Source organism: Ambystoma mexicanum, chromosome 9 (assembly GCF_040938575.1).
Source record: "Ambystoma mexicanum isolate Mex_15411 chromosome 9, UKY_AmexF1_1, whole genome shotgun sequence".
Taxonomy (NCBI): domain Eukaryota; kingdom Metazoa; phylum Chordata; class Amphibia; order Caudata; family Ambystomatidae; genus Ambystoma; species Ambystoma mexicanum.
Window position 1 is genome coordinate 377,700,476 of NC_090931.1, and position 12,343 is coordinate 377,712,818.

Below are 12,343 nucleotides of genomic sequence, written 5' to 3' on the forward strand. Positions count from 1 at the left end.
CCCTCCAAAAAGCTCTCTCCACACTTGGTTTCACCCAAGCCATCTCTCAGCCCACCCACATGAAGGGGCGCTCTCTAGACTGGGTGTCCCAACACAACTGCCCTCTCCTCCTTAAAGAGATCACTCCTCTCCCTTGGTCTGGTCACAACTGCATTCAATTCGATATCTTGAACTCTCAAGAACAGCTGAAGCCCAACGCACCTCTCCCAGCTGCTCTCTCTAGAAGTTCTAGAAAAATCTCACTCAACACCTCTCCGTGCTGGCACTATTGCCCCTCTTCTCCAACGATCCAGAGATACTAGCTAATGTATTTCAAACCTCCTTCACTCGGGCCATTGACATTGTGGCCCCACTCGCCCTCAAAAATGCTAAAAAAAGTCAAGCATGCCAACGCCTGGTTCACCCAGGAGCTCCTTGATTTACGCTCCAAAAAAAGGGTTGCACTATCCAACTGGAAAAGCAACCCCAAGGATAGCACACTCGAAGCATTCAAGGCTCTAGCAAAAGAATACTAAATGCCCATCATCAAGGCTAAAGCCACTTCCTTCAACACTATAATATCCAGCGCCAAGTCAGGAACCAAAGAAATATTCTCAATTTTTAGAGAGCTAGAGAACCCTGCCCCTCCGCCTCCTTCACTTCTGAAGGACGAAACATGGTGTAACAACATTCCGTCAGTCATGCTGAATAAACACACCCTGCACTCTAAAATCCTTGCTCACCAGCGAGCTCTCTCCAACCTTTATAGCTTAAAAATCACAGTAATGCTCGCTCTCCGACTGCCATCACTCAGTCTCGATGTTTGAATTCAAGGACGTAACCGTCCCTGAAGTCATCACGCTCCTCAATTCTATTAAATCGTCCACTGCAAAGGTGATGCATGCCCAGCACAAGTCATCAACGACTGTGCTCCATCCCTTGCACCCCTCATCACGGCCTTCATTAATGCCTCCTTCCAGTCAGGCCACGTCCCTACTGGTCTCAAAGAAGGGTAGGTTCATCCACTCCTTATAAAACCTTCCATTGACCCACTGATCCCCGGGAACTACAGGCCTATCAACACTGTCCCCTTCTTACTTAAAATACTTGACTAGGCAGCCTATCTGCAAGTACAAACATTTCTAGAGGACAACCACCTCCTTGGTCTTCAGCAGGCAGGGATTCGGCCACGTCACGGCACTGAAACGGCCCTCCTTGACCTGAAGAACCAGATGTATGACCTCAGACGCTGGCAAGCCTGCGCTCTTGCTCCTACTCGACCTATCAGCGGCCTTTGACTTGGTTGATCACAAGACCTTGTGTCACCACCTCACCACTGCAGCCAACTTCTCGCCTAGGGCCTGCAACTGGATCACCTCCTTCCTACAAGGAAGAGCCATGAAGGTTTTCTCAGAATCCTCCTGTGCCGCACCCAGCATCCTCAAAGTGGTGTACCCCAGGGTTCCTGCATTGCCCCCACCCTGTACAACCTTTTCACCAGACTACTCTTTAAAATCCTCGACGCCCTGGGCATTTCATATACGAACTATGCTGATGACACAGAGGTACTCTCATCCCCCTATCGGGAGACTACGCGTCGGACTCAAACACCCTCAACTCAATCTATTCTACAATCGAATCCTGGATGGCAGTTAACTGGTTATGTCTCAATACTAAGAAAACAGAACTTCTGCTAATTGGATCCCCCTCCACCTTGGGCAAGCTGGACAAGCAGTGCAACTGCTTCTGTCGACAATATCCCCATTAATGTATCGCAGGCTATTAAGACCTTGGGCATCTACCTTGAACCAAACCTAACTATGGATAGCAGGTCAACACCATTGCTTCTTCCTCTGCATACCATTCCAAACTCAGTTCTTACCTATCTCAGCAAAACTGTCTCACCATTTCCAGGGCAATAATTGGTTCGAGACTGGACCATTGCAATGCCCTGCTTGTTGGAACATGGGGAGAAAACACAGCAAAACTACAGATTGCTCAAAATATTGTCCTCGGGGCCGCCACGGGTCTCTCACGCAGAGACCACATCTCAGGAGGCAGGTCCATTGGCTTCCAATTAAGCAGAGAATCATCTTCAAGACCTTGGCCCTTACCCACAAGTGCCTCCATCTTGCCCCCCTTGCCTGGCCTAAAGGACCACCAAACCTCTCTCCTCCAGGCCTGCTAGAACACCCTACACAAACCTGATCACCGTCCCTAAAACTAAGAATCCTCCATGGGTGGCATTCATGTAACCCAGAATCAAGCCTTCTTAAGCTCATTTTAGCGCCTCGATGCCAGTGGGATGCAGTGCGCTTTATAAATCTAAATAAATAAAAAGTAAAAATCAATCCTCCGAAAATCAACTCTGTTCCAACACTGGTCCTAATCTATGCAGATGACATCATATTGATGGATAAAACAAGTTCCTGTCTAAAAGTCAGCCTTCGAAGAATGGAAGAATATATGACCTGCAATGACTTAAGTCAATCCAAGGAAAACAAAATACATGTCTTTGACAAAGCAGCGTTCAAGGAAAAAAAAGTAATTTAAATTCCTAATTGATGACAAAATAGTTGAGGAAGTCTCCACTTTTAAATACCTAGGAGTCCTAATTAATCAGTCCAAGAATGAGAGAGAATGGGCATGCGATATTGAAGGAAAAACGCAGTCGATGGCCAGACAAAGATGCCTGCTGCAGAGAAAATTTGGAAAATTTTCTATGAAACCATTAATCACCTTTTATCGACAAAAGGTGATCCCCATTATCACCTATGGGAGTGAAGGCATGCTGGGAGAAGACAATATAAATTGGCAAACATTGGAAGCCATATTTTGGAGAAAAATACTGCGGTTTCCAAAGAACTTTCCGATGCCGAGAATAAGGCATGAAATCGCAACACAATCCTTGGACTCCATAGTACGGTGGAAAAATTTCGATCAGTTGCGGAAGCTGCTTACCGATGAAGAAACACCATCCATCCAATTACTACAAAGTACGAAGGATACTTTGAACAATACAAAATTGAATCTATGGGTGAAATAATTGAAGGCAAAACTAATAAAGGAAGATATTTCCCCTAGATATGCTACTATATCGCCCTCAACATGCCAAAGTAAAGATGCAAAGGAATGATTGGATGAAAACATGTAAAGACAAATTAAAGTACGCCATGAACGTCCACTGTGATGCCGATCTAAGAGCTATTAATGAACCACCTGCTTATCTATGCCTATTCCCAGATCCAAAGGTTCAAGATGTATTCCTAAAGATCCGACAATCTAATTCCGACCCGTGAAAGACTAACTGAAATCGGGCAACTTCCATCTTCAGAAAAATACTGCCGGTTCTGTATGGTATCAGATGTGCCTGAAACATTGTATCATCTAATTATGACCTGTCCAGCGCTGGCTCATAAGAGAGCCCTAGTTGGGTCTTTGTTTGGAATTGCATCTTATCAACTAGAGCCTGCTGCAAGATGGGGTCTATTGATGAGCGGGCAACACAAAAAAATCAATTTTCACGCTCACGTAATTCATCGTCAACATACTGGGCCTGGACACGAAATAGTCAAACGAAGCTAGCGGACTATGTTCACAGTGAAACCAAGATGACGATGTGGAGTTATTATTTATAAACTATATCATTTAAATAAAAAAAATTACTGTGATGGATTGACAGTGGAAAACAATAGTAATTCTCCCACCAGTTTAGAAACTGGATCTCCGACTAAGGTGATCTGCACAACAAATGGCTTGCCAAAGCTCCTGATCCGCATCCCTGCTACATTGTTTAAGATGTGGAAGTGAAAGACTATGCTGGCTCTTTAAGAGGACGAAGGTGATCTTTCCTTCATATGCCATGCCTTGAGCTCACCGTCGGTCCTATTATACCTGCATCCCAGGCATGTTAACATGAGTAAGACCATTCAGCAATGGCTCCTGAATGCAGTAATGTATGTCTGTAGGTTGTCCCCCCTGCTGTTGCCTGTTCTTCCTCGTGCCCCTTTGCTTCCCCCTTTAGAATAAGCCCCAGAAAGGTTGCTTGTCATTGTGCTTTGCTTTCACATAACTGACTTATTATTTTCTGGGCACTTAAATATGTAACTGTCCCTGCTATTGCACGCTGCCTTTCTGACATTTTGTATACTATAAAATGTGTGCTTCCCTTGCTGTGCCCCCAGCCACATCCTACAGAACAAATCAAGCCATTCCAAGCGCTTTCCTAGATCGGTAGAGCAAAATTGACTCTACTTAGCATTGTACTTGCTAGACCCACACCCTATCTTACAATAGAGTGCTGGAGGGGTTACTTAGTATCCCCTGTCTAAATGCTCATGTAACCTCTTTTATGTTACCCTTTCCTCAATTGACTGGCTGGTGGCAGTGGTTTCATGTTGAACTACCGAGGTTAGCATTTACTTTGACCGTTCGCGGACCCGGTAACGTTAACTGCGGCAGCCATCTTTTTCAAAATGGCATCTAGCCATCCTTGTTAAAATGGTGCTTGGTCTTCTCTTTTTGCCATTTCTTATTGGAAAGGCCCTTCTAGAGTTTGTCTCTGCGCGCCAAACTAGGTCTGGTCCCTTTGTTTCTTTGGCGGGCTTCAGGAGTGAAGACCGCCTCTGGCGCCCGAGTGTCTGGGGTGGGCATGAAGTGAGGGAGGTGCCCGACACTCCCTGTGCTTAGTCTCAGAGGAGACCCAAATACACTCTGTGGCGATTGGCTTGCTGACTGTCCGGCAAGGACAGCCACCCTGCTGGGTGAGTGGCAGCTAGGCAGGAATTAATGGGAGAGAACTGAATAAAAGGTGACTCTTGGCTTGGAAGGCAGAGTCGACCACTGGATGAAGGAACCGAAGAAGAGCTTGAAGAAAACGGCTGCTGCAACTCCTGGACCATTGGTTTGCCCGATGAAGCCCTGCTGCAGGTCTGAATCACCAAGTTCACATCGACAGAGAAGCCTTGCAAGGACCACTTCTCCCTTTTGAGTTAGTCCAATCAACTCCTAAGTAGGCCACCTGGACACCCATCTCGGAGTTGCTGTAGGAAACCGTAGAGCCAGGGAGAGGGACACCAGATGCGGACTCCCATGAAGCAGGACTGACCAAGCCTGATCCCCCTCACTTTAGTGTGGGACTTCAGATGTGAGGAAAGTCCACCTTGACAGCCAGGAACCGGGCTTATTGCTATTTGCTGAACCGCAATGGAGCTGAAACGCAAAACAGCCACTGAAAGTAAAGTTTGCCGTTTGTCCGCTTTGACGGTGCCAATACAGTGCAGGAATCCCCCAACGTCTCCGCAGAGACCAGGTGAGCGTAACAGAAAGAGACAAAGGTAAACCCAAGGTCTCAGGAAACCAGAAAGATAACACATCCCCCAAGAGGACAGTCCAAAATCACACCTGTGACTACTCCACCAGCTGAGGCTGCTTGTGAGAAGCAACCAGGAGAGGTTGTCAGCTGCTGAGGATTGAGAACTGAAAGAAGACCTTCCACCGGTGCAGATCTGGATCCTAAAGACCATCCTGAGCTGCAGTCTTTACTGGCAGAAGGTGGCCCCTGTAGGGCAGACTTCAGCAGAGGTCAAGGAGAGTGTCCTACTCTTGAAGGACTTCACCAACAGTCAGCTTCCCCGCTGGAAGGGCAAGAGCCATGGAAGCACAGGTTATACTGGGAGGATGGCCTTCTGAGTCTACCCCAGGAGACTACAGTAGACTTGTAGTGCCCCAGAAGGTGAGACCTAAGTTCCTACAGTTAGCCCATGCAATTCCTTTAGCTGGTCTAATAAAGTTATACGAAGACCAAGGAAAGGATTTCTCTATATTTCTACTGGCTTAAGTTGGGGTCTGATGTAGACAAATTCTGTAGGAGCTATCAAACTTGTCGGACAACTGGCAAGAGTGGAGCCAAGAATGTGGCACCCTTGGTTCCCCTCCCAGTGGTGGGAGTTCCTTTTGAGAGGGTAGGAATCAACATTGTTGGTCCTTTAGACCCTCCAACATCTTCAGGCAATCGATTTATATTGGTTGTAGTAGACCATGCTAGTAGGTATCCTGAAGCTATACCTATGAGGACTGTTACTGCTCCGGCAGTTGCTAAGGCCCAACTTGGTATTTTTACCGGAGTAGGTTTTCCTAAGGGAGGTGATCTCTGAGAGGGGATCAAATTGTATGTCACACTACATGCCGGCCATGTGGAAAAACTGTGGAGTGACCGACATTTTCTCAACAGCCTACCATCCCCAGATGAATGGGTTGGTAGAGAGGTTTAATAGAACTACAAAGAGCATGATGGGTGCTTTATAAGAACCCCTTAGAAGAAAGTGGGACCTTTTACTGCCATGCCTTCTCTTTGCTTATCGAGAAGTCCCTCAAGAAGTGGTTGGATTCAGTCCCTTTGAGCTTCTCTATGGTTATCCAGTTAGAGGTCCATTGGCCCCAATCAAAGAGGGGTTGGAGAGTGCGCCTTCCTACAAGCTAGCGAGAGCCACTGACTGTGTTAGGTCTCCGAAGTAGAATGATACAAATGATGACTGAAGCTTCAGAAAACTTGAAAGCAGGTCAAGCTCTGGTGAAGCATTGGCGTGACCAGAAGGCCAACATGGTTGAGTTTACTCAAGACCAGCTAGTTCGAGTTATGGTGCCTACAAGGCAGAGGGCTTTGCAGGACAAATGGATTGGACCCTTCAAGGTTGTGGGAATACTTGGAGAGGTCAATTATTTGGTGGACTTGGGCAATCTTAAGGAGGCCCCCAGGGTCTTTCACACCAACCGACTAAAGGCCTATGTCTCTAGACCACACCTGGGAGCTTTGTTTCGAGCCTCTGATCAGGAGGAGGAGGAGAGTGAGCCTCTACCCGACCTCCTCAGGGCACAACCTTTAGATGGAAAGATAGGAGTTAATCGCTCTTCTGATCTGACACTGGAACAACAGGAGGAGTGCAAAGCTCTGTTAAATCAGTTTGCCCCTCTGTTTTCACGATCACCAGGCTTGACCCCTTGGGGCCAGCTTGAGATTCTCACTGGTGACTGTTTACCTGTTAAAAGCAGAGGTTACAGTATGTCAGACAATGTAAGAACCCACATAAACAAGAGGTCAACAAGATGCTTGATCTTGGGGTAATAGAGCCATCTACAAGTCCTTGGTCTAGTCCAGTTGTGCTGTTACCAAAGGCAGGATTCAAGGAGTTCAGATTCTGTGAAGACTATAGAGCCCTTAATGTAGTCACTAAGACTGATTACCATCCTTTACCTAGGACAGATGAACTGGTTGACAAGCTTGGTTCAGCCAAGTACCTCAGTACATTTGTCCCAAAGTCAGGCTATTGGCAAATAGCCCTGACAGACCATGCCAAGGAGAAAACTGCATTTTAGACCCCAGCAGGTTTAAGGTTATGCCTTCTGGATTACAAAATGCACCTGCTACATTCCAAAGGATGGTGAATCATGTTCTGAATGGGATGGAGGACTTCTGCATGGCTTATTTATTTATTCGCATTTGTTTAGCGCACAGGCAGCCCAAAGGGCATCGTGGCGCTTGTTACGGATATGAAAATGACTTGTTGTACATACATTGAAGTCATTACTTAGTTGCAAGAGAAGAGTACAGATATGAAAATGACTTGTCGTACATACATTGAAGTCAATACTTGGATGATATTGCAGTGTTCAGCCCTACTTGGAAAGAGCACGTTGACCACTTAGGATATGTATTGCAGGCTCTTGATCAGGCCAATCTGACCATAAAGGCAAGTAAATGTCAAATTGGTCAGAGTAAAGTGGTCTACCTTGGAAATGAGGTAGGAGGAGGAGAAATAAGGCCATTGCCTAGCAAGGTGCAAGCTGTACAAGACTGGGCCACTCCTACTACTCAAACCCAAGTGAGAGCCTTTCTAGGTCTCCCAGGCTACTATAGGAACTTCATAGAGAACTATGGGACCATAGCTTCTCCCTTAAATGTGATCTCCTCACCCAAATTCCCCAAGAAGGTCAGGTGGAATGAGGAGTGCACTAAGGCATTTGAAGGATTTAAGAAAGCCCTTTGTCAAGGTCCAGTTTTAAGAGCTCCTGACTACAGCCAATCCTTTATTGTACAGACAGATGCTTCCAATACAGGTATAGGTGCAGTTCTTAGTCAGCTGGATGATAAAGGCAGGGAACACCCCATCTGCTTTATCAGCAGGAAGCGGCAGGGACCTGAGACAAGGTGGGCAACCATAGAAAGAGAATGTTTTGCCATTGTGTGGTCTTTGAAAAAGTTTGGACCATACTTGTATGGATCTACTTTTGTGATTCAAACACACCACCAACCCTTGAGATGGTTAATGCAGATGAAGGGGGAGAATCCTAAATTAAGATGGTGAATCAGCCTACAGGGGTTTGATTTTACCATTGAACACAGGTCAGGGTGTAATCACCAAAATGCTGATGGTCTCTATAGAGAGTATGACCAACTGGAGTAAGGAGATTTATCCAGGGGTGGATTAAATCCCCTTGTCCTTTAGTCTGGGGGGGATGAGTGTTAGGGAGAATTCTCAAAAATGTGCTAATTCCCTCCATCTTAGAGACCACCATCAACTTTGCTAGATTTTGAGGACTTGATTTCTTTTAACCTGGAAAGAGTGTGAGCCTTTTACCCACTCCATCATATATTTGTGTGAGAATTTTACCTGTGTCTTTTTAGTTATAGAGTCTAACAAACTCCACAGGCATCATCTTTTTCAATTGTCATACAGCATCTTCAGTGCAGTGACACGGGGAAGTCTTTTAGGTTTCCCAAGATTTAAATACCTTCTCTGGGATCAACTACTGTTTCCCAGAGTGGTAGAGTGAAATTGACTCTACTTGGGGTCCCAGCACACCCTATCTTACAATGAGTGCTGGAGGGGTTACTTGGTATCCCCTGTGTCTAAATGCTTATGTAACAGCTTTTATGTTACCCTTTCCTCAATTGACTGGCTGTTGGCATTGGTTTTGGTTTGAAGTGCCAAGGCTTGCATTTACTGCGACCGTTGGCAGACCCGGTAACGTTTACTGCGGGAGCATCTTTTTCAAAATGGCGTCCAGCCATCCTTCTTAAAATGGTGCCCGGTCTTCTTTTTTCGCCAGGTCTTTGTGGAAAGGTCCTTCTAGAGTTTTTCTCTGCACGTCAAACCAGGTTTGGTCTCTTTGTTAATTCGCATTTGGCGGGCTTCAGGAGTGAAACCTGCCTCTGGCTCCAGTGTGCCTGGGGTAGGCAGGAAGTGAGGGAGATGCCCAAAAGTCCCTGTGCTTTGTCTCCTAGGAGACCCAAATGAACTCTGTGGTGATTGGCTGGCTGACTGTCCGGCAAGGACAGCCACCCTGCTGGGTGAGTGGCAGCTAGGCTGGAATGAATGGGAGAGAACTGAATAAAAGGCGAGTCTCTTGGCTTGGAAGGCAGAGTCGACCACTGGAGGAAGGAACCAAAGAAGAGCTTGAAGAGGACGGCTGCTGCAACTCCTGGACCATTGGTTTGCCCGGTGAAGCCCTGCTGCAGGTCCGAATCGCCAAGTTCGCATCGACAGAGAAGCCCTGCAAGGACGACTTCTCGCTTTGAGTTGGTAGGAGCAATCCACTCCCAAGTAAGCCACCTGGACAAACATCTCAGAGCTGGCTGAATTTCCTCAAGAGTTGCTGCAGGAAACCATAGAGGCAGGGAGAGGGACACCAGATTGTGTGCGTTGCTTGTAAGCTGGCCTAAAGCTTTTGGAAGATCCTCCGGACTCCCATGAAGCAGGACTGACCAAGCCTGACCCCCCTCAGTTGAGTGCGGGACCTCAGATGTGAGGAAAGTCCACCTTGACAGCCAGGAACCGTGCTTATTGCTATTTGCTGTACCGCAAGGAGCTGAAACGCAAAACAGCCACTGAAAGTAAAGTTTGCTGGTTGTCAGCTTTGACGGTACCAATACAGTGCAGGAGTCCCCCAACGTCCTCCCTCTTGTCCCCACGACTGAGGCCTAGGAACAGTGAGATCTACAGAACTGTACAGGAACTCAAGTCTTCAGCTGCATCTTTTTCTTCTTTACTAAGGTACTGTAAAACTAGCCTAAGAGAACTTACCTCTTGCTGTGGAAGTGCTTGTAACTTCTGCAACTCGCAAGTCTAATCAGCTTGTGGCCCTACATTTGGTTCTTCTTTTTATCAAAGACTCCTAAGAACTTGTGCAAAGATACTTAACTGAAGTGATGCATCCTATACAAAGACTTTTCACCATTGACTTTGGCTTAGCCTATTGAATTGAATGACTCTTCTCTTGCTATCTAACAGTATTTGCCCTGCTTAAGAATATTTGTATTTCTTGTGTTCTAATAACCTTTGCCTTTGAGAGCATTCTGTATGCTAACAGTAAGGTATTCATATCCCCAGCACCCTTGTTACCCGTGGGTGTAGGTTGTGTCTGTGGGCCATCCCAAAAGGGCCTTGTCTGATCCAGAAACTGAGTGTAGAGTATTGAAGTATATTTGTGTGTTACTATTTGCTCCCTTCTGAAGAAGGCTTTATAACTGACTGATAAAGTATTAATCGTTTATGCAAGAAACCTCGAGTGTAAGAGTTGTTGAATACATGCAACTGTGAATCTTTGTGTAACTCCACTACAGCTCACATTTATCCTCTTGAGATGAGCCTGGCTGCTCAACATGCTACCAAAACTATGTAGTACAAGCTTATACCAAATGTTGGGTTGCCTATACCTGTAGTCATAGTTGTTTGTAGTGTTCCCAAAGGGTACTGCATACAAACTTTGCCTAACAGCACTATGCTACATCTGCCCCGAAGTAGAATTTTCTGCACTCTCTACCAACTCAATTACTGTGCATAGCCTCTCAGCTCTGAGATCAATCATAGTGCCATTGTGGTATTTACCCTAACACATAAATTGAACCACCATCAGTCGACTTGACTGTGTGCCCACTGTCCTTTCTAGACCATCTGCACATCTTTTGAGCATAGTCCACTTAACCTTTCACTTCCAAATGATGCTTAAACCCTTTGCGAGGAACTTCTGTGCCTTGCAGGCATACATATAGTCAATGTCACTTAGGATACTTTCCAACACTTGCCCCTCCTCAGAAAATGTACAGCTCTGCAGCACTGTTGCCCAACTTTTAAAACAGAAAAACATGTTCCTCATGGACAAACTGACGGCGATGGTCAATAACGAGTCTGTGGTACTTTTCAAGCGAACTGGTACGGTGTCCATCAGGCATGGGGTTGGGACGCCCATTGACGCCACATGGACACTCTGGTGTGGGAAGGACGGGAACTGGAATGAGTGATATCCAAGATGAACTGTGCGACCCACGGCTCGGAGGACAGCAGACGAAATACAGCCACACAGATCTGAACGTATAGTTCAGCTCCCAGGCTCTGAGAAGAAGTCGTCATATGAAAGCTCCAGCGGTTAAAGTTTTGATTGAACAATTAATTGGGAGTGGGGGGTGGGACGGGGTTGGGGCAGGGGCATGGGGGGAGGAAGGGGTTGCGTTCAAGGGTTTGCTGAAGGTGTTAAATGTGTACTCACAATGAACCCGTTTGTTATATTAAGAAAATGTGAATAAAACCAAAGTAAAAAAATAAAAAATAAAAAGTGCACATCAATCCGAGCAGCACTGTTACAAATGCACATTGTGCATTTATTTCTGTTTATTCAACTTTTCGTGCAAAAGGTTTTGATTATACGCACATAATAAAAATAAAAAAAAACTCTACTAGCAGCAGATTCCCAAATGTTACTACCAAGACCACTCCAAGCCAGTTCTTCCCTAGCTATCCTATTAAGTTCTCTTGGATATTTCTTTTAAAAACATGGTTTTGCACAGCATCTGATTACTTTGAATGGCCTTGAAAATTCAAGGTAATCCTTCTCGTTATTTGCACCTTTTGTAACTTTGTGCTCAAGCTGATATGCAACATTGCCCTCATAAATGAGGGTCCTCTGCAAAGTGACCTTGGTAAATTGCTACTTCATCTCTAAAAAGCTACTTGTGCATGTTCTGTTTTATCGGTTACATCACTGCTATTGAGGACCTCAATCATAAACTAGGCTGAGTTTTGGTGCCTGCATTCTGTGTTTTTTTCCCCTCATGCTCCCTATAATATCTGTTCAACTTCAGCTCGTGGAGTGACTTATAATTGTCTGGCATCAGCAATCAGATTATTATGAAATCATTAATATTCTCTCCCCTTTCAGACAATTGACCAGTTTGAGTATGATGGCTGTGACAACTGCAATACCTACATCCAGATGAAAGGCAACCGTGAGCTGGTATATGAATGCACCAGCTCATCTTTTGATGGGTAAGCTTAGGTGAACATCTCTTGGGTACGTTGTTCTGCCAGTT

The 12,343-nt window shown here is 45.7% G+C and overlaps 1 protein-coding gene across 1 annotated transcript in view; it reads left to right on the forward strand.

Annotated features, from left to right (window-relative positions):
• The window catches only part of SUPT4H1 (SPT4 homolog, DSIF elongation factor subunit), a 121,107-nt gene that overhangs the window by 43,362 nt on the left and 65,402 nt on the right, over positions 1-12,343 (forward strand). Inside the window, exon 2 of the mRNA XM_069614842.1 lies at positions 12,193-12,299. Coding sequence (XP_069470943.1) covers positions 12,193-12,299 — 107 coding nt within the window. The remainder of the gene's footprint in view (positions 1-12,192; positions 12,300-12,343) is intronic.